This window comes from Callorhinus ursinus, unplaced genomic scaffold, assembly GCF_003265705.2.
Source record: "Callorhinus ursinus isolate GAN/ISIS: 27379988/994484 unplaced genomic scaffold, GSC_fseal_2.0 scaffold30, whole genome shotgun sequence".
NCBI classification, from domain to species: Eukaryota; Metazoa; Chordata; class Mammalia; order Carnivora; family Otariidae; genus Callorhinus; species Callorhinus ursinus.
The window spans coordinates 15852756-15875036 of NW_027397092.1; the positions used below are offsets into that span (position 1 = coordinate 15852756).

Below are 22281 nucleotides of genomic sequence, written 5' to 3' on the forward strand. Positions count from 1 at the left end.
TTTTCAGCACCATTTATTCACCCACTCCCCCTCCAGAATTAGGAATTTTGTAGCGTGGGATGAAATTCTCTGGCAAATATGGATGTCAGGAAATAACTGGTATGTGGTTGGAAGACTAGATTAAAAAAAAAAAAAACTTTTGAAAATTTCATTTAATTAGGCAAACTGTATTTTCCTTGAGTGGCTACCAACTCCCACTAATTTGCAGCTAGAGTTTAAACTATAAAATAAGTGGCCTTTATAGAAAAAAGAAAACAAGGCAGACTGTGTATCTGAGAATTTCAGCGGTCAGCATGATGTTTCACCATTACAAGATTTTTTTAAAGCACTATTTATAGGTGATTAAGAAATTAATTTTTTAAGATTTATTTATTTGAAAGTGAGAAAGAGAGAATGGGGGGAAGAGGCAAAGGGAGAGGGAGCAGACTCCCCGCTGAGCTGGGAGCCCAATGGGGCTCAATCCTAGGACCTTGAGATCAGGACCTGAGCCACCCAGGTGCCCCAAGAAATTGATTTATTAATTCCACAAATGCTTAAGTGACCTTGGTCCAGGTACTGGGGAGCCAAAGTAAACACAAAGACAAAGATAACTTTCTATATAAGGAGATAATAAATAAGTAAACAAGGTAATTTTAGGACTAGCTTCTGAATGAGAACTAAGCAATGAAATGAGGGAGTGGGAAAGGTCTAAGGTCTAAGAAGGTGATATTTGAGGTTCTCAGGTTAAGATTCATTCATAGCTCCTCTGCACATTGCCCAAGGTCCAGAACTTACTGGGCAATACAGATTCAAAACAGCAGGACTGTGTCCTGTGTAAAGATAATCCCCGGGATTCTGACCAAACAGGGAAAGATTTCTAATAAGGCAAAATGAACTATGTATACAGTTGACCCTTGAACAATGTGGGGGCAAGGAGCCCCAACCCCTGCAACATCAAAAATCCAAGTATAACTTAAATTCCCCCAAAACATAACTACTAATAGCTTATAGTTGACCAAAAGCCTTATTGATAACATAAACAGTTGATTAACACAAAGCATGTATTATATAAACATGTATAGAGAAAATATTAAAGCTAGAGAAAATATTAAAATCATAAGAGAAATACATTTATAGTAACAAGCTGTAAAAATCTACATATAAGATGATCTACAGTTCAAACTGTATTTCCCACCCCCCAAAAAATGTGAACATAGAATAAAATTTTAACAAAAAAATGAAATCATTGCAATTTTTAAAAGTGAGAAAATGCACATCCTATAAGTCAATCATTTAGGGACGTTTTATTTTGCTTTTATACTAGCAAGTTATGCTAAATGAGTTCAAGTGGAAACAGGATCAAGCCTGTATATATAGAACCATTGACACTGAGGACTCATGACTGGTCCACAGCTGGCAGAGAAGAGTATTTCCTTGTCCCCTCCCAAGTTTCTAAATACAATAACCTTGTGTGCTTTCATCTTGGGAAAAAGTTACTTCACAGGATAATTATAGATATTAATAGTAAGGGAAAGAACATTACTGCTTGCATAAGAGATACTTTGTTTTACTATTCTCTAATCATATAATAACTTCATTTGTAGGTTCATTTAGCCGTATGCTTGAAAGGTACAGAAAAAAAACTAGCTATCATTCATCACATTTCCTTTATGTTGCAGGGTAATATTCAAATTACAGAATTAGAAAGCACTAACATGATACAAGTTTGTTATAAAAGAAGACATGTTACTTAATTATGCAGACTACATTGAAAATAATTTCCAATAATATAAAAGACAAGGGCACTCTCTTCTGGTTACAGATATGCGAAAAGGTGGCAATAAAACTGGAATCTTGCTCTCTTAAACACATGCTAATAAGCATGCCTCAATTGTGCTAAGTTTTCCTGAAACAAGTTAAATTTTCACTGAGAATGTCGCAGAACAAGACATTCAGAATCTAGATCATCAAGTAAAACTGCCTAAAGGACTTAGGGTACCTCAGTGGGTTTTTGTTGTTGTTGTTTTTGTTTTTTAAGATTTTTAATTTACTTATTAGAGAGAGAGAGAGCATGAGCAGGGGGAGGGGCAGACGGAGAGGGAGAAGCAGACTCCCTGCTGAGCATGGAGCCTGAGGTGGGACTTGATCCCAGGATCCTGAGATCATGACCTGAGCTGAAGGCAGACATTTAACCAACTGAGCCACCCAGGCACCCCAGTAACTCAGTTTTAAAAACTCTTAAACCAATTGATGATTTACTACTATATAATAAAGGAATGGCAGTAGTTTGAGACACCAGAAAACCTAAACATTTATTTATTCAACCAATATTTCTTGAGGTCTCCAAGGTCTCAGACTCAGTTGTAGGAACTGAAGACATAGTGCTGAACAGAGAAGTCCCTACTCTTCGGAACTTAGTTCTCAGTGGGAACGGGCAAAATAAACAAGATGTTTGCAAGTTGTGCTAGGAGCTAGAAACAAAATAGTTGATAGCAAGCATCTGGAGAGGGCCAAATTTACAAAAGGTGGTCAGGACAGTCTTCTCCAAAGATGTGGGATTTAAATTGAGGTCTAAACAATGAAAAGGAACCAGCAGTGGGAAGAAGGTAGTGAAGAACATTCTGGCAGAGAGAAGAAAAGGTACAAAGGCTGTGAGGCAGAAATGGGTTTGACTTCTTTGAAGAAGAAAAAAGAGGCCAGAAGAGCTGAGTGCACTCTGGGAAGAAGAAGATGTTTGAGAGATGGTTACAAAGACATAAGGAGCCACATTATGTAGGTACCTTGTAAATCATGGCAAAGAGGTTAGATTAAATGTGATGGGAGCTACTGCAGGAGTTTAAAACAGGAGAAGGACATGCTCTAATTAATGACTCTAGAAGATTACTCCGACTGCTTTGAGGAGAAAGGATTATAAAAGAATGAGAATGAAAGCAGAGAACCTGTATGGGAGGCTACTATGTATTTTCAGTGGAAGTGGATGATGGCTAATTGGAGTTATTCTGGAGATACAGCCAGCTGGACTTCTGACAGAAGTGAAGGAAAGAAAAACCAAGGATTAATTTCTAGGTTTTTTCCCTTAAGCATCTAAATGGAAGTCATTTCCCAATAGCATGACCAGAAAAAGCACAGGTTTGAAGAAGAAAATCAAGCATAGTAAGTTTGGATATATTGAGTTTGAATTGTCTTTTAGATATCCATATAGAGATTCTGAGTAGAACATATGGTGAGAAGACAGGATTGGAAAGATAAATTTTGGAGGCATTTAAAATAATGAGATGGAAGAGTTTACCTAGGGAGAATGTGTATGTGTAGAAAGGGGTCCAGGACTAAGATTCAATGAGGACAACACTTACAGGTCTTGAAGAAAAGGATCCAGCAAAGAAGAATAAGGAGAGAAGAAAAATGTGCCTAAAAGGAGAAAAGGATCAACTGTGTTGAATGTTGCTGAAAATTTAAGTGTCCATTAGATTTCTCAACATGGACATCTTGATAAGAGTAGTTTCAGAGGACTCATGTGAGCAAAAACCTGAATGGAGTGTGTTCAAAAAAATAAAGGGTAGAGAGGAAGTGATAAAGCAAGTATAGACAATTCCCCTGTTTTCCTGAGATAGGGAGCAGAGAACTGAGGACTGAGAGGAGATAGGAAGAGGGAAAATTGTTTTTTTTTCTTTTTTCAAAATGGAAGATATTAGAGAATTTTGTATTCTAATGGAAACAATCAAAAGGAGATGATGGGGCGCCTGGGTGGCTCAGTCAGTTAAGTGTCCGACTCTTGATTTCAGCTCAGGTCATAATCTCAGAGTCGTGAGATCAATCCCCACATGGGGCTCCATGCTCAGCGAGGAGTCTGCTTAAGATTCTTTCCCCTCCTTCTCTCTACCCCTCTGCTCCTCCCCCCACTTGTGCTCTCGCTCTAAAATAAATAATGAATAAATAATTTTTTTAAATCTTAAAAAAAAGACAGAGATGGTGACATCAAGCACCTACTATGGTCTAGGTGCTCAGAGCACAATAACAAATAAGACAGGTAGACTCCTTGCCCGTAGGAAACCACCAAGTAAACAAAAAGTTATTACCCATTGTGATAAATGCTTTTAAGGACTCAAACTTTTACCTTCAGTATAAAATAAATTGGTTTGAAATCCTCACCTTGAATTCTACAAGAAGTATACAAAAGAAGGTCCTTTATATAATGACACACTTCTATGACATTTTTTCAACAAATATTTTTCAAATACTTAATATATTTAATATGTATCTGGCAACTTTGCTAGAACCTGGAAATACACTAATGAACAATTATGGTCCTTACACTTGAAGAGCTTACAGTCTAGGGGGGAAAATAATTTGACAGGCAATTTTAGTTCACTGTAACAAATGCTATGAAGTGGCCAAGTACAGGACACCATGGGTATACAGAGAAAGACAATTAGCCTTCTGGGGGAATTAGGGAGAGTTTTCTGAAGGAAGGAATGAATAGGGGTTAAAAATAAAAATAGGGGAAGCTAAAGAAAAAAGGATGTGGGCAGGGGGGTTATATTTCAGACAGATGGAGGAGCACATGCAAGGCTGGAGGCATGATAAAATATGAAAATTCAGTGACCTATAATATAATCTAGTGGTAACATTGAATTAGATTAAGAAAACTATGTAAAATAAATTTAAAAGATCATACTTTATTCGGAACACGTTGGAGAGCTACTGAGAGATTTTTCAGCAGAAAACATGATCATTTTAGAAAGCTCCTTCTGGATGCATTGTGGAAAATTAACTATAGGGTACAAAAATAAAGGTTGAGAATCTAGTGGTAAGGCTGTTACACAAAACCATACAAGATAATACTGGCATGAATTCAGAGAAAAGCCATAGGAATGGAGGGGAGTAGAAAATGCTGAGGGCTATTTAGGATTCAGGACCAAGAGGACTTCATGAATGACTGCCTGTGAGAAAATAAGAGAAAGGGAGGAGTCATGGATGATAGCCAAATTTCTGGCTCAACTTACATGGATGGATTAAGATATCTAACACTGAAACAGAAAATAGAAGAGCTGCTTCAAGGGAGAAAATAACTTCAGGTTGGGATATGCTGAATATGAGATACCATGAGAACCCATGGAAAATGACAAAACAAGCATTTGGCTATACCAATCTAGAAGTCTGGGCAGATCTTGGTTGAGTTCACCAGTCAGGATGTTCTATGTCACACATGACAGAAAAGCCAAGATAAACTAGCATAGTTTTAAAAAGAAACTGATTAGCTACCACAACAGAATCTAAAGTAGATGGAAAGTTCAGACACAGATGCATCCAGGGACTGCAACAATGATATCAAGAATCCAGTTTCTCTATCAAAGCTCTAATTACTCTGTGTGAACTCCATTCCCAGGCCTCCATTTGTGGACACAAGTGGCTGCCAGCGGCTTTCCTTTCAGGTAAAATCCATTCAGGTAAAAATCCAAGAGAATAAAGAAGTCTGTATTCCAACATTCCCAGAAAAAAAACTCTGAGCCTTATACCAGTAGGATCATTTTAAGCCTTGGCCCCATTCCTGAACCAATCATTGTGCCAGAGTTGGGAGAGCTATGTTAATTTATTTAAACCATTAATGGCCCACCCCTGGAACTAAGGATGGGATCAATCCCACCTAAACTATATGGCTTGGAAATTCAAAACCCAATTAGGATGGAGGTAGAGGGGAACTGAAAACACAATAATGAACAAGCGTAGTTCCTTCATTCAAGAACCTTATAGTCTAGGAAGAAAAAAAAACAATTTGACTGGAAATTAACTATAATTATTATTATAATTATTATAATTACATTATGATAGATACTATGATGTGGGCAAATACAGAATGCTATGGGAATACAAGGAAAGACAACTAATCCTTTGGGGGACAGATGCAGAGACAATCACCACACATGTCCACTTACATATATCCATGGCAGTTACAAAGACTTGGGGCCAACTGCCCAGAGATGGTACTTGAAGTCAGAGATAGGTGAGATCACCCAGGGAGACTATGTAACATGAGAAGAAGCCCTAGAAGAGAACCCCAGGAAGCACCAAAATTTAAAAGCTGGACAGAAGAAAATGAGCCTTCAGAAGAAATGGAAGAGAAAGAGCTGGAGATTGGATGAAAGCCTGGAGAGTATCATTTCCAAGAGGTCATTCCTTACTGGAGGCTTTCAAGAATAGAGCACTAGTCTACAATATCATTAGCTGGAAGAGAGAGGTTAGGTAAGATGAGAACTGAAAAATACCCCTTAGATTAGCATCAAGGAGATTGCTGGTAACCTTGAGGGGAACAGGGTCAGTGGAGAACTAGAGCTGAAGCCAGACTGTGTGTGTGTTGGGAGTGGGTGGAGGAGGAGGAAGGGCTAAGGGGGGTAAGGAACTTGTGCCAAAGTAGACAGCACTCTTTTTAGGAAATCTGGATATAAAAGGGTGAAAAATGGGTACATAGAAGAACATATGGAATCAAGGGAGGATTTAAGATATAAGATGGGTCAACATTTTAAAATACAGGTTAGAAAGCAACATCACATTAGAAGAGGTTGTAGATAACTTTTATCTGGAAAGTCTGAGTATTATACCCTTCACATAAACACAATATGAGATGAAGAGACTATTCACAACTGAACAAACCATGATGAATTATACTTTGGAGAGGTGAAAAAACACTCCAGTTAAAAATTTTTAAATGGAAATGACATTACATCTGCCCCTTCATGCATTTTCAACTGGATTTTCTGGGTACTTAAGACTTGAGTTTTTTTTTTCATAAAGTATAATTTGAAAATTTTAAATGCTTAAAAATTATTATTAATCGGTTATATATTGAAATAAAGAGGTCAAGTCCCATTGTTAACTGTTTTTAGATCACAGACAACTTTGAAAATGTGATTAAAAACTATGGACACCCTCTCTCCAGAAGAACTCTTTTTTTGATGCTCTTTAGGGTGGTTCACTGAAAGACCTCTGAGGCCTACCCACAGAAATAAAGTTAAGAGTACAACCTTCTTGTAGGATTTGCCAACAGAAATCCTCTTTGGACTTCTCATGCTTTCTAGACAACCATCAAGCTTATTCTACTCTCCTTCCTTTTAATCATAAGAGAAGTCATACCCTCCACCCCTAAGCCTCTTGAATGCCAGTTGCAAATCCTTTTCCCCTCCCATTTTTCCCTATGCTCTAGATGATAAAAAAAAAAAAAAAAAAAAACTGGACGTAAATACTCTTGCCTTCAAATCCAGGCTCTGTCACTTTCCAAATCACATTAGCCTGGTCTAAGTATTTACTTCTTTCTGAGCTAGCTCTATTTTCCTTATCAGCAGTATGAAATAAGTGTTTATTTCCTCCAGCCCCACTAGGCCCAGACTAAGAATCAGGGTCATTCTTTCTCACAGGAACCCACCACCTGATTAGAAACTATCAAGTAATTTGTCCTTTTGCTTCCCGCTTAGATGATAAACTCCTTGAAAGTAGGGAATAGGCCTTCTATTTCATTTTTTCTTCCCCACATTGCTTGTCACATTTCTGCTTTTAAAACCATCCCAAGAGTTGCTGTGTTAGTTGCGTACCAATTTAAAATTCAGATCTAAATTTGATTTTAGCCTCCATCTTTAATGGTCTCTTCTACATTTCCTAACAACTTTCCTGTATTTCACCTCCAGATGAAATTTGAAATAGAAATCACAAATAGCTTTGTTAGTGGCTTACGACCTTGTCAAATCATTTATAAGAATATCTTCATGGAACGCCTCTTTCTTTTTTTTTTCTTTTTTTTTTCATGAAACCAACTTTTATTATGTTATGTTAATCACCATACATTACATCATTAGTTTTTGATGTAGTGTTCCATGATTCATTGTTTGTGTATAACACCCAGTGCTCCATTCAGTACATGCCCTCTTTAATACCCATCACCGGGCTAACCCATCCCTCCACCCCCTCTTCAAAAATGAATGCTATATAGGTTACATAACTTCAAATTAATTCATTGATTTTTAGAATTTTCTTACTGAAGCAGCTTTGAAAATGTGACTCTTATTTTCTTTTATGTATAATAACATTAGCAAACCATCAAGAGTTAAAATTTCACCAACAGTTACACAATTGTACTATGTTCACTGACAACAGGACTGCTGCTTTTTAGGAAGAGCAGTGTGGAGACACCACAACAAATAATATCACACATGCACAAACACACAAAATCTTACAGACAGTATTAGCTAAAGAAGGTTTAAGGATGAGGTAATATATCAAAAACTTAGTGTATGATTGATTGTACGTATTACACATTCCCTGCTTCAGCAAACTAGAGTATAGAGTTTCTTTCAGTCAGACCTGGAAGTAGGTCTCTCACTCATGTGGTTTCAATTAAGTTCTGTTAAAAATAGCTCGTAATATAAGCATTTTCATTTTTAGTGCTTCAACAACTTTACTACTTTTAATCCATACAGAGGACAAACTTTGGGGAAAAAAACAAAGGAAGTTACATAGTAGCCTGGTACTTTGCTCTTTATAAATAGCTGAAATCATCTGTTTAGTGTAGAGTCTTTTAATATAAGCTATTTATTCTTATTTTACGATACAAATACATATATTTAAGAGGCATACATAAGAATGTTTCTTTACTGATTAAAAGTAAATTATAAGAATCTCAGTAGAATTTCATTACCAGGATATATCACAAATAATTAGAGAATTTTGATTTTTGAATTATATATAATTTCAGCCAGACATTCTGCTTTATGGACTTTGACTTCATGTATATCTTCAAAGTGGTGAAAATTCAGCCATGGCTGCTATATTCTGCCATTTGTTTTTATTATAATATCTGGAGAAAAATATAAAACAATAGATTATTTCATATATATGACAAGAAGGTGATCAATAATTATTAATAACCAATCCTTGAGGGCAAAAACTCTTGACACCCAGCCAATCTAGTTTCATCCTGTCAAGCCTTAGGAAATAAATCTAGAGGCCATTGAAAAAATAATTTAAAAAAGGAATAGCTGGCTCACTCCTTCCTGGACAGGCTGAGGATACCTCTTTGGAGACAGCAAATGACCTGCTCAATAACATTCCAATGGGAAGCCCAGCAAAGATGGCTGTCAGTAGCCATCACAAGGCCTTTAACTCCAGCTATGTAACCTGGAGGAGTGGATCCAGTTGTGCTTCTTATCCTCATCCATCATCCACGAAGAAGCCCCTCACATTTTCCTACCCACCCTTGCTTTGTATTCTACTACTCGTTGCTGTAGCTAAACCCAGGTTCTTTCTAATACAGGATTCTGGGGGCTTTCCCCCTACATCTGGTACCAGGAGATCCCTAGTGGAGCCGGTTTTACCTATTACCACTGCCACTTTCATACTATGACATACATCACCCCTTGGCCTTTATCAATGATTCTCAAACTTCGTTGTTTGAGAAGCCTATACAGGCCACACTTCATACCAATTAGATTAGAATCTCTGGAAAAGGGAGTCAAAGATCCAGGAAAGTATGATATACAGATAAGTTTGAACACCAGAGACCTCTATCTTCGCTGTTCAAACTGTGGTCCATGGACCAGTAATTTCATCATCATGTAGAAGTTCATTAGAAATGTAGAATCTTGGGTTCCATTCCAGATCTAACGAATCAAAATCTCCACTTTAACAAGATCTACAAGTAATTCCCCAGTATATTAAAATGTGTGAAGCACTGCCTGTTTTACCCTCTACCCCTCCCTACTGTTTTCTCTACTGACCTCAGACACTATCTGTACATTTAATAAAGACTTTGAAAACTGGGCCACAGTAATCTACTCCATACCAATTTGTAGTAACTTCCCAAGTGGGTAATTAGCCCACCCAACTACTTAGTCTCACCTACTCCTACCCAGGCTTCATACATTATCCAAGGATGGACAGCACCTAGAACACATCATTTCTGAAACTACAATACTGGAGACCTGGGAGTTACCTTCTAACTGTCCTTTTCTCTCACCACCCAGTACCAGTACGTAATCAGTCACTAAGCCCTGGCAATTATGCCAATACACATTTTTAGTTTAGACTGGTTCTCAAACCCCTGAAGTACTGAATCAGATCGCTGAAACAATGATCCGGGAATATTACCATCAACTAACTTCATCTAACATATGACATCTAGATTCAATAAATATTTGCTGAATAAATGAACTAATCAACTGCAGAACTTTATCTATTCTGACATCAAATCAACAGGTTTAAAAATCTCCATTATGTCAATCTAGTTTGATTTCTTTTTCCCCAAGGAACGGACTGGCATCTCTATATTTGTACTAGATCTATGTGTCTGTGTCAAAGGCTACACAATTACCTGCTCTATTCTTTATGTGAGAGGCACAACCAAATTTATCATCAAATACAACAACCACCCAATATATTTTAGGCTTTTGCAATTTGATAAAAACAAAGGAATAATTTCCAAAGGGAAAAAGAAAAACATAGTCTTGAGGACTTAACGTACTCTATAGAAACAAATAATGCTTATTGCATAAGGAGTGACTATTATATTTCAGCTGCTTTACATAGATTATCTCTAATCCTTGCAACAACTCTCTGAACTAAGTACTACTATTATGCCAATTTTGCAGATAGGAAGCTAAAAGTCAGAGGATTTAAGGAATTTACTCATGTGACAGAGCTAGGTTTTGAACTTAGGGATGTCTTATTCTTTTTTTTTTATTTTTTTAAATTTTATTATGTTAATCACCATACATCACATCATTAGTTTTTGATGTAGTGTTCCATGATTCATTGTTTACGTACAATACTCCATTCAGTACATGCCCTCTTTAATACCCATCACCAGGCTAACCCATCCCCCCACCCCCCCAGAACCCTCAGTTTGTTTCTCAGAGTCCATAGTCTCTCATGGTTCGTCTCCCGCTCCGATTTCCCTCCCTTCATTTTTCCCTTCCTACTATCTTATTCTTAAGTGATTTCTACTACCATCTGTAGGATACTCAAGTCGTTTTCCATCTCATTCGTCATATTTCTATGTGATACATCTGCCTGCTCTTATTATCTAAAAACTCGAGCTTCTCACTAAAGATGTATACGTATCCAGTTAAAGTCTCTTATTGTACTACAAGCTTGAGATATGAATTTATAACACATCATTTATCATGTCTTCTAAAGATCAAAATAAAAGAGAAATCGTAAAACCTTACTATAAGGATAGTTTCAAGTTTTGTCTGATTTTCCAGAAGGTATTGTTAGCTAGGAAGTCTTCCAAAGCAAGGTTAAAAGTATCCCCTCTTAGCTTCCTGCAGTGCCTTGTTACAGTTTTATCATGTTACAGAGAAGACTGTGAGATCTGTCTCACCACCAGTCTGTAAGCCCTGGAGGGCTAAGGCTGTACTCATCCCCAGCTAATATTGCAGTGTGTAATACATGCTTGTTGGCCAAATTAAAGTAATAGTGTATTAGATATCTATTGCTATAACTGTACGAAGTACACAGAAATGATTTTCCAAGCCTCTTCTTGACAAAAAAAAAAAAATCTCTTTAAATAGAATACAGGAGTCCAATATATAAAACAAAGAGAAGCAAAACTGCTCTGTATGGAGGAGCTGAGAAACTCAGAGCCCTATCTACTCTACTCCCCGCCCCCATGCCTTATTTGACAGTTACCCAAACTATTGCAAATCAAGAAAGCTAAGTTCTAACTCTGATTCTACCACTAATTAGCTGTGTGAATTCAGACAAGTCACTTATTGATCTGGCTAGGTCATTTTTATTATATGTAAAATGAACAAAATAGACGATCATTAAATGGCTCTCAAATGTTAGTGCTTATTGGAATGCCTTTGAGAGTTCTTCAAATTGCAGATCCCTGTGCCGTATCTCTAGAGAATATAATTTGCCAGCTCTACAGTATTTCTGGTGTAGGTGGTTAGAGGACCACATACTGAGAAACCTTGTACTGGATGTCTTCTAAGGTCTCTTTCATCAGGGTGTCACCATTCTCAAACTTCTACTTACGCACACCACCTCCTCTATCACATCTCTTTTGGACTCCTCTAGTGGTTCACTTTCACCACATTTTTTTCTCTAATCAGCATTATTAATGAACAAGTATCATAATGAACAGGGGTCCTAGACCATCAAAAGTGAGCTTCATCCTATAGTACTGATTAGATAACTGGCAAACTAGCTAAATATTAAATGCCAGGACTAAAAATAGGCTGTTACATGTTTAAAATAATGCGATCACTATTTAGCTTAGGGCTTTGCTATTTTTACTAAAGGAAAGGCAGAGACAAGTGGCCAGAAGTTGAAGGGGGAATTACTTAAATGAAGAGGCTGCCAAATGAGGTGAGAACCTAGAAAGAAGCCAGGAGTGGCAGAATTGGTTCAACATACATCAAGGGGTCTCTCTGAATTAAACTAAAAATTTCAGTCTAAACACTCAGAAGAACTTCCCAGACACATTTAGTTTTGATTTGCTGCATACTTAAACCCAGAGCTGTGACATTACCTCATGTCATAAATTAATATGACTTGCCATAAAGATCAAATTAAGAGAAGTTTTTCTATAACTTTTTATTGAAATATAGCATACACACAGAAAAGTATGCATATATGTACTGTAAAGCTTGATGGGTTTTCACAGACTTACCATACCCATGTAACCAGCATTCAGATAATGAAATGGAACACTACTAGCACCCTAGAACTTCATCTCATAATGCTTTCTAGTTAATAGCCCCTTCCTAACTAGTACATCCACGATGGTGATTTTCATCATAGTTTAGTTTTGCCTAGCTTTGTACTAAATATAAGTAACGTTAAATGTACTCTATTGTGTCTGACTCCTTATGTGAGATTTATCAGTACTGTTGTACGTAACTCTGCATTGTTGATTCTCACTGCTATATAGCATTCCAATGAATGAATGTGCCAGAGTTTATTAATCCATTCTACTGTTGATGGCCATTTGGATTATTTCCTGTTAGGGGCTATTATCCAAGTGCTGCTATGAACATTCTAGCAAACATCTTTTGATGAACATATGTACACATTACAGTTGGATATACTATTGGAAGGGGAATTGCTGGGTCTCCATGGTCCAGGGAAATGGAATTGTTGGGTCTCTTTCCACCTCAGTGAAATTTCTAGGGGCCCAGTGATATGAGAGTTATACCTCCTAAAGTAAAGAATAAGTTGTTGCATCAGGCTCCTCCTACAACCAAAAAGGAGGCACAATGCCTAGTGAGCCTTTTTAGATTTAGGAGTCAACATATGACTCATTTCAGTGTACTACTCCAACCCATTTACTCAGTGCCTAAAGGCTACCAGTTTTGAGGGAGCCTCAGAATAAGAGAAGGTTCTACAACAGGTCCAGTCTACTATGCAAGATGCTCTGCCACTTGTACCATAATATCTAGCAGATCAAATGGTACTTGAAGTGTCACTGAGAGATATACATGTTGTTTGGATCCTGTAGGTGAATCACAGCACAGGTCCTCAGGATTTTGGAGCAAATCTTTAGCATCTTCTGTGAATAACTACTCTTTTTGAGAAACAGTTTTTGGTCTGCTACTGGGCCTTTGTAGAGACTGAATATTTAACCATGGTACACCAAGTTACAATGAGACCTGAGCTGCCAACCATGAATTATACATAGTCTGATGCACCAAGCCACAAAGTTGGCTGTGCAGAACAGCACTGCATTGTCAAAAAGAAATGGTATATATAAAATTGAGCTAGAGCCCCAAAGGCACAAGTAGGTTAGATGAGGATGTGTTTCAAATGCCCATGGTCCGTACTGCTGCTACACTATCTTCTCTCTCCCAGCCTGCACTTTTGGCATTATAGGGAGTCCTCCACAATCAGCTGATTGAGGGGAAAAAAAACCTCAGCTTTGGTTCACAGATGGTTCTACATGATATGCAGGCAACACCTGAAAGGGGCAGCTACAGGACCTACAGCTCCTTTCTGTGACATCCCTGAAGGAAATTGGCGAAGGTATATCTCCCCAGTGGGTAGAACTTCAAAAGAAACATCTCACCGTTTACTCTGTTGGAAGGAGAAGTGGCCAGATATGTGGTTATATACTGATTCATGGACTGTGGCCAATAGTTTGGCTGGATAGTTAGGGACATAGAAGGTACATGACTGGAAAATTGATGACAAGGAGATAAGAGTGAAGAAGTATTTGGACAGACCACTCTGAATGGGCAAAAATATATGAAGGTATCTGCGTCCCCTGAAATACTCACCAAAGGGTGATCTCAGCAGACAAAGACTTTAATAATCAAGTAGATAAGATGACCCATTCTGTGGATAACAGTTAGCCTCTTTCTCCAGCCACTTCTGCCATCACCCAATAAGCTAACGAACGAAGTGACCATGTTGGCAGGGATGGTGGTTATGCATGGGCTCAGCAATTCACTAAAGTCAACCTGGCTATAGCCACTGATGAGTATTCAATTTTTTTTAAGATTTTATTTATTTATTTGAGAGAGAGAATGAGAGGTAGAGAGCACGAGAGGGAAGAGGGTCAGAGGGAGAAGCAGACTCCCTGCTGAGCAGGGAGCCCGATGTGGGACTCGATCCCGGGACTCTAGGATCATGACCTGAGCCGAAGGCAGTCGCTTAACCAACTGAGCCACCCAGGCGCCTGAGTATTCAATTTGTTAGCAGCAGAGACCAACACCAAATCCCCACTATGGCACCATTTCCTGGAGTGATCAGCCAGCTACCAGGTGGCAGGTTGATTACCTTGAACAAGTTCCATCATGGAAGGGACAGCCTTTTATTCTTACTGGAATAGACACTTATTCTGCATATGGATTTGCCTGTCTTGCATGCAATGCTTCTACCAAAACAACCATCCAACGACTTAGAAAATACTTTATCCACCATCATGGTATCCCACATAGCATTTCTTCTGATCAAAGAACTCACTTCACAGCAAAAGAAAGTGGCAAAAGTCCCAAGCTCATGGAATTCACTAGTCTTTCCATGTTCCCCACCATCTGAAGCAGCTGACTTGACAGAATAGTAGAATGGCCTTTTGAAGACTCAGTTAAAGCACCCTTTAGGCAGCAATACCTTGGGCTGAGACAAGGTTCTTCAGAATGTTGTATATGCTCTGAATCAGCATTCAATATGTGGTGCTATTTCTCCCACAGCCAGGATTCACAGGTCCAGGAATCAAGAAATGGAGATGGAAATGAGATCACTCAATATTATCCCTAATAATCTACTAGGAAAATTTTTTGCTTCCTGTTCCCATGACAGGCCATGCTCTGCTAGCCTAGAGGTCTTAGTTCCAAAGGGAGGGCTGTTTCCACCAAGAGACACAGCAATGATTCCAACGAACCTGAAGCTAAGACTGCGACCTGGCTGCTTTGGGCTCCTCAGGCCTCTGAATCAACAAGCAAAAAAGGGAATTACTATGCGGGCCAGGGTGACTGATCCTGACCACTCAAGTGAAATTTCCTCTGCAATGGAGGCAAGGAAGGGTATATCTAGAATACAGGATATTCCTTAGGGCATCTTTTATTATTATTATGCCCTGAGATTAGGGTCAATGGAAAAGTACAACAACCCAGCCCAAGGAGAACTAATGGCCTAGACCTTACTGAAATGAGGTTGATATTACCCCACTAGCTTAAGAACTATGACCAGCTGAGATGCTTGCTGAGGGAAGAGGAAATATGAAATGGAGGAAGGTAGTTATAAATACCAGTTATGTCCACCTAACTAGTTTAAGCAAATATCTTTGTTTTCTTCCCTCTCTTATTCCTGTATCAACTAACATAAAATGTATTAATAGTTAACTCTCTATCATAACAGGATATCAAGAAGAGGAGTAAGCACCATCCAAGGATTTTGCATCCTCTTCTGGGGAAGGAGTTAGCACAATTTCGGTTGTATGTAGGACAGCTGCATTATGTTAGGCAGAAGTATAACTTTGTTACTTTCTTTATTTACATATTAATTATGGTTTAAGGACATGTGTATGAATACATAGTTGACATGAAATAGGCTGTGATGGTTAGTTGTGTCACCTTGGTTAGGCTATATTAACCAATTAAATCAAATACTAATTTTGGTGTTGCTGTGAAGGTAAGGTTGTAGATAAGGTTAACATCTATAATAATAGACTTTAAGTAATGAGATTATCCTTGATAATGTAGGTAGACCTCATCCAATCAGTTAAAAGGCCTTAAGAACAAAACTGAGGTTTCTCAGAGAAAAAAGAAATTCCTCCTAAAGACTGCATCATCAACTCCTGCTCAAGAGTTTCCAGCCTGCCCTACAGTTTTCAGCCAGACTCTACAGCTGCCTAAGTCAAGTCCTTGAAATAATTCTCTGTATATGTATATGTTATGTATATGTAAATGTGTGTACATATATCCCACTGGTTCTATTTTGGGAAAACCCTGATATGGCATCTACTATTCCCTACTACCATGCTAATGTCATCAGAGATAGAGATAGAAAAAAGTCTATTATGTGGTCACTGTCTGAAAACTTCCTAATCTGAAGAATATGAAAAGTCAGCATTGTGAATTATGTGAGGTAGTAATATATTAGTAAGTGTCAAATGAGTAGCACTGAATTAAGTATTTAAGGAACTTAGGAAAAAAGAGAAAAACCTCTGTGGACTTAGGGAGTGCTCGGCATAGGCTCTGTGTCAGAAATGGGGACAAGGATCAAAAGTAGATAGTTTAGTTGGATTGAAGTTGTACATAATCTATTAAATTTCAACTGCTTCACTGCCTGCTTACTAATAAAAGGTTCCCAGGCTCCAGTGACTTAGGAGAACAGAAAAACCTAAACTTGGAGTTTAAAAGCCTTGAAAGATGGAATTCCTCTCTACTACCAGCAGTACAACCTTAAACAAATTGCATACTACTTAAAGCCCCAGATTCTTCACATATAAAATGAGGATTATAAAGTCATCATGAGAAATAAATGAGATATAGTATTTGGCTCAGTGCCTTTCACAGAGGAAATGCTCAACCAACAATAAGTGAATGCAAAAATATATAAAAAATATTTTAACAAAGAATGCTACTAAAGGTGAAACCGAACACTAAATTTCAAATAGTTATAAGAAAATGTATCCTAGATAAATACATTTAGATCAATGGCATAAGCTAATTTTTCAAAAGATTAAATATCTGACATTCAAAAAACTATTTTACTCAGGTTCTATCGTTTTCACTTTGTACAAGAACTCCTAGAATACAATTTGTAAGTGGACTTCCTGTGTGCATAAGGATTTTACAATGAAAAAATGTTTTATATCATCCAAAAAAATAAGCTGTGCATTCACATTATAGTACCTTGAGGAATATCTTTAGGTGGGGAATATTTCTTCTTCTTTACAATAACACCTTTACTTTTCTTTTGTCTAGTTCCTGGTGTTGCTCTAATAATACAACATATTTCTGATGTATTTGAAGGAACCTGAAAAAGAAAAAAAATAGTGTATAATTCTTCCAGGTATTGTATTTGTATGCTGTTTTATTTCAAAGGCAAATCATTTCAATATCCATATTTCATACATATTAATGACAGAAGCATTTATGAAATGCTTACTCCACTCCAGACACTAATAAAATGGCTTTTTTTTTAAAGATTTTATTTATTTATCTGAGAGAGAGAATGAGATAGAGCATGAGAGGGGAAAGGGTCAAAGGGAGAAGCAGACTCCCTGCTGAGCAGGGAGCCAGATGCAGGACCCGATCCCGGGACTCCAGGATCATGACCTGAGCCGAAGGCAGTCACTTAACCAACTGAGCCACCCAGGCGCCCATGAAATGTTTTTTTTTTTTAAAGATTTATTTATTTATTTGAGAGAGTGAGAATGAAAGAGAGAGAGAGAGAGTACATGAGAGGGGGGAGGGTCAGAGGGAGAAGCAGGCTCCTCGCTGAGCAGGGAGCCTGATGCGGGACTCAATCCAGGGACTCCAGGATCATGACCTGAGCCAAAGGCAGTCGTTTAACCAACTGAGCCACCCAGGCGCCCTCATGAAATGGTTTTTAAACATTTGCTTATTTAATACGCACAAGAACGAGACAGGGAAGATTATATCATCCCCACTTGTAAAATGAGGAAACTTAGGTTCAGAGAATTTGGATACCTTATTTAAGGACAGAGAGAGAATAATGATAGAGTTGAGATTCAAGCATTCCAAAGTGCAAGAGCAAGTTTACAAGATTTACCGAATTAAAACACAAATTTATTTTAATTCTGAGCCATATACTAGATTTCCTTGGTTTCCCAACTCAATGAATTTTGAGAACTGCCAAACAGACAGACTCTAGAATAAAGAAATACTGTATCTTCCAAAAGTGACATAGCTTGTTTCTTAGAACTCAGAAATAGACATACGTATTTACCAAGGGCTCCTCCCACTGTAAGTAAAGCCTATATAGAAATAACTTCTACTTCAAAATTCCTATCATCCTCTGTGGTAGGCATCTGATATTTTTCTGCCCAGCATAATTTCTATTCTTCTGGTACTGAATAGTACCAGAATTTTCTTGGGAGAATCTACTCATTCTCCCAGCCTGCACACACCCCTTTCTTATGGCTCAGGTGGAGCTGATAATACTTCTGAGCACCAAGAGGCCCTAAAACCCAGCCCAGCCAATCACTATATGCTATGCCCCTGGGCACAGTGACTGGCTCAGACAGAGATGTTGTAAATGGGTCAGCAGGAAGAAGGGAATTCTCAACATGAGATTCTGATACTAAGCCAAAATCCTTTAGGGGGCAAAAGTGGTCCCAGAGTGATACCCGACACTAGCTATAGCCGTTGTAGTAGAAACAGATACATATCCTCTTAGGAGGATGGAATGCCCATTTTAGGCAAATAGAATTCTTATCAAGTAAGAGTAAGGAAATAAATGATCAGGGTCAGAATCAGAGTTGTTCTTCAAGATTCAGCTCAGAACAGTTACAAGCAGAAATAATGAACAAAATACATTTCACCTCATCCTCTGATTTTATTATAACAACAATAAAGGAAGTACCAAACTCATGAGAAATCAAGCTACCATGTGTAAAACTATACAGGAATATCAGAGAGGGGAGTTAAGCTCCCAGGACATCAGATATCAGAACTGCCAAATCAGAATAGAATAACAATGTATGAAATGATTAAAGAATTAACAACTGAAATCTCATGGATGAGCAAGCAACAAGAGACTATCTGGAGTGAAAAGCAGATGTGAAAAAGAAACAACTAGAATGTCTTGAAATGAAAAATAAAATTGCTGAAATACAAAGTTCATTGGAAGCCTTAAGCAGAAAAGTGGACAGAACTAAAGAATTACTGATGAAATTACCCAGAATACAACAAATAAATGAAAAATATTAAAGAGAGTCTGAAAGATAGAGAGGATAGAAAGATGCCTAACATATGCCAATTATCATCCCAGAGAGATATTTCCCAAACTGATGAGAAACATGAGTGCAAACATTCAGGAAGCCAATGTCCCAAACAACATTAGAATAAAAAACCAACAGGGGTGTCTGGGTGGCTCAATCAGTTAAATGTCCCACTCTTGATTTTTGGCTCTGGTCATGATCTCAGGGTCTTGAGATCAAGCCCCACTTTTGGTTCTGCGTTCAGTGGGGAGTTTGTTTCTCTCTCTCTCTCTCTCTCTCTCCCTCTGCCCCTCCCCCTGCACTTGCTCTCTCTCCAAAATAAATAAATAAATCTTTAAAAAATAAAGAATAGGGGTGTCTGGGTGGCTCAGTCGGTTAAATGTCTGCCTTCAGCTCAGGTCATGATCCCAGGGTCCTGGGATTGAGCTCCGCATCAGGCTCCCTCTGCCCCTCTCCCCTGCTCGTGCTCACTATCTCTCCCCCTCTCTCTCAAAAACAAATAAAATCTTAAAAATAAATAAATAAATAAAAATAAAAAATAAAGAACAAAAAGCCAACAGCAAGTAAAATATTAATCTCTTTAGGTATACACTCCAGTGAAATTACAGTACACCCACAAATAAGAATTTAAAAATATCCAGAAAAAAAAGATAATTCAGTACCCAAGACCACCTCAGTCTCAATGATTTGCCAAAAGGACTCACAAGATTCAGAAAAGCTGGTATATTCACAGTCAAGGCTTATTACACAATAAGATACAGACTAAAATCAGCAAGGGGAAAAGGCACATAAGTGGAGTCCAGGAGAAAAAGTACACAGAGCTCAATCCAGGATAATAAGCTTCCAGTTGTCCTCTCCTAGTTGAATCACATGGATAACATTTAGTTTTCTCATGTGCAAAGTGTTGCCAACATGAGAAGCCCAGTAAACCTTGCCCCAGACCAGTCTCCTAGAGGTCAAACTGATACAAAGTTTGCCTAAAGCCTCAGGCATCAAAAACAGGTGTTTACCATAAATCACATTTAGCATAAACTATCAGGACGTACAAAGACCTCTTATCAGGCAGGATACTCCAAGGGGTCATAACTCTTACAAAGGACTCCTTAAATCTCAACAATAAGAAAACAACATAATGAAAAAATGGGCCAAAGACCTTACCAGACACCTCATCAAAGATATACAGATGGCAAGTAAGCATATTAAAGGATGCTCCACATCATATTTCCTCATCAGGGAGATGCAAATTAAAACAACAATTAGATACTACCACAGGCCTATTAAAATAGACAATATCTAAAATACTGACAACAATAAAATTTTATCCAAACCCACAGAATGCACAACACCAAGAGTGGACCCTAAGTTAAATTACGGACTGTGTGGGGTGATTATAATATGCCAATGCAGGTTTATCCTTGGTTAAAAAAAAAAAGTGCCACTTCGTGGATGATGTTGATAATGGTGGTGGCTATGCATGTATTGAAGCAATGTGATATAAGAAATCTCTCCAGGTCTCTCTCAATTTTGCCGCAAATCTAAAACTTCTTTAAAAATTAAAAAAACACATTTTTTTAAAAAAGTAAAAGTATACAAAAATACATACCATGTTAACAACAGTCAAAAGAAAGCTAGAGTAGCTATATTAATACCAGAAAAAGTAGATTTCTGTGCAAAGAATATTACCAGTAATAAAGAAGTTCCTTCATAATGATAAAAGGGTGAATTAATCAAGAAAACAACAATCCTAAACAATCCTAACTATTTACACACCTAGTAACAGAGCTTCAAAATATATAAAACAAAGAGGATAGAAATGAAATGAGAGAGGGGCGCCTGGGTGGCTCAGTCAGTTAAGCGTCTGCCTTTGGGTCAGGTCATGATCCCAGGGTCCTAGGATCGAGCCCCATGTCGAGCTCAGCTGGGAACCTGCTTCTCCCTCTGCCCCTCCCCCAGGTCATGCTCTCTCTCTTTCTCTCTCTCTCAAATAAATAAATAAAATGAAATAAAAAAGAAATGAAAGGAGGAATGGACAAACCCACCACCACAGTCCAATATTTTAATACCTCTTAATAATTGATAGACAAAATAGGCAAAAAATCAGCAAAGATATAATTGACTTGAACATTACTATCAACCAACCTGATGTGACTGATACTGTAGACCATTCTACTAAAAAAAAGGAAAATATGCATTATTCTCAAGTGTGCACAGAATATTTACCAACATAAACCAAATGGATTACAAAGCACGTCTCAAAAAACGCATACAGACAAGGCATACACAGAACAATCTTAGACCACAACGGGATTATATTAGAAATTAATAACAGAAAGATCTCTGAAAATTTTCCAAATATGTGGACAAGAAATTGCATACTTCTAAACAGGCCATTGATCAAAGAATAAATAAATTGGGAAAATGGAAAGTATTTAAACTTCATGAAAATGAAAATACAGCATGTAAAAACTTGTGGGATGCTGCTAAGGCAGTAGTCAAAGCAAATTTGTAGCATTAAATACGTATTGTAGAGAAAAGAAGAAGAAGGAGAAAAGAAGAAAGGTCTCCTATCAATGAACTCAGCTTCCACCTTAAGAAAGTAAAAAAAGAAAACCAAATTAAACTCAAAGTAACCAGACAAAAGAAAATAACATGAGAGCAGAAATCAATGAAATAGAAAATAGAAAAACAATAGAAAAGGGAGCCTGGGTAGCTCAGTTGGTTAAGCATCTGACTCTTGATTTCAGATCAGGTCATGATCACAGAGTCATGAGATCAAGCCCCACAGGTACTCAGCATGGAGTCTGCTTGAGATGCTCTCTTTCCCTCTCCCTCTGCCCCAACCCCTGCTTGTGCTCTATAAATAAATAAATAAATAAATAAATAAATAAATAAATAAATAAATA

The 22281-nt window shown here is 37.7% G+C and overlaps 1 protein-coding gene across 3 annotated transcripts in view; it reads right to left on the bottom strand.

The window, feature by feature from the left end:
• Window positions 1-8012: 8012 nt before the first annotated feature.
• The window catches only part of MEIKIN (meiotic kinetochore factor), an 89627-nt gene continuing 75358 nt past the window's right edge, over window positions 8013-22281 (bottom strand). For all 3 annotated transcript variants that reach the window (XM_073878537.1, XM_073878536.1, XM_073878535.1), the window contains 2 exons: window positions 17325-17448; window positions 8013-8821 (listed from right to left, as the gene is read on the bottom strand). In XM_073878537.1, coding sequence (XP_073734638.1) covers window positions 8790-8821; window positions 17325-17448 — 156 coding nt within the window. In that variant the 3' untranslated portion in view covers window positions 8013-8789. The remainder of the gene's footprint in view (window positions 8822-17324; window positions 17449-22281) is intronic.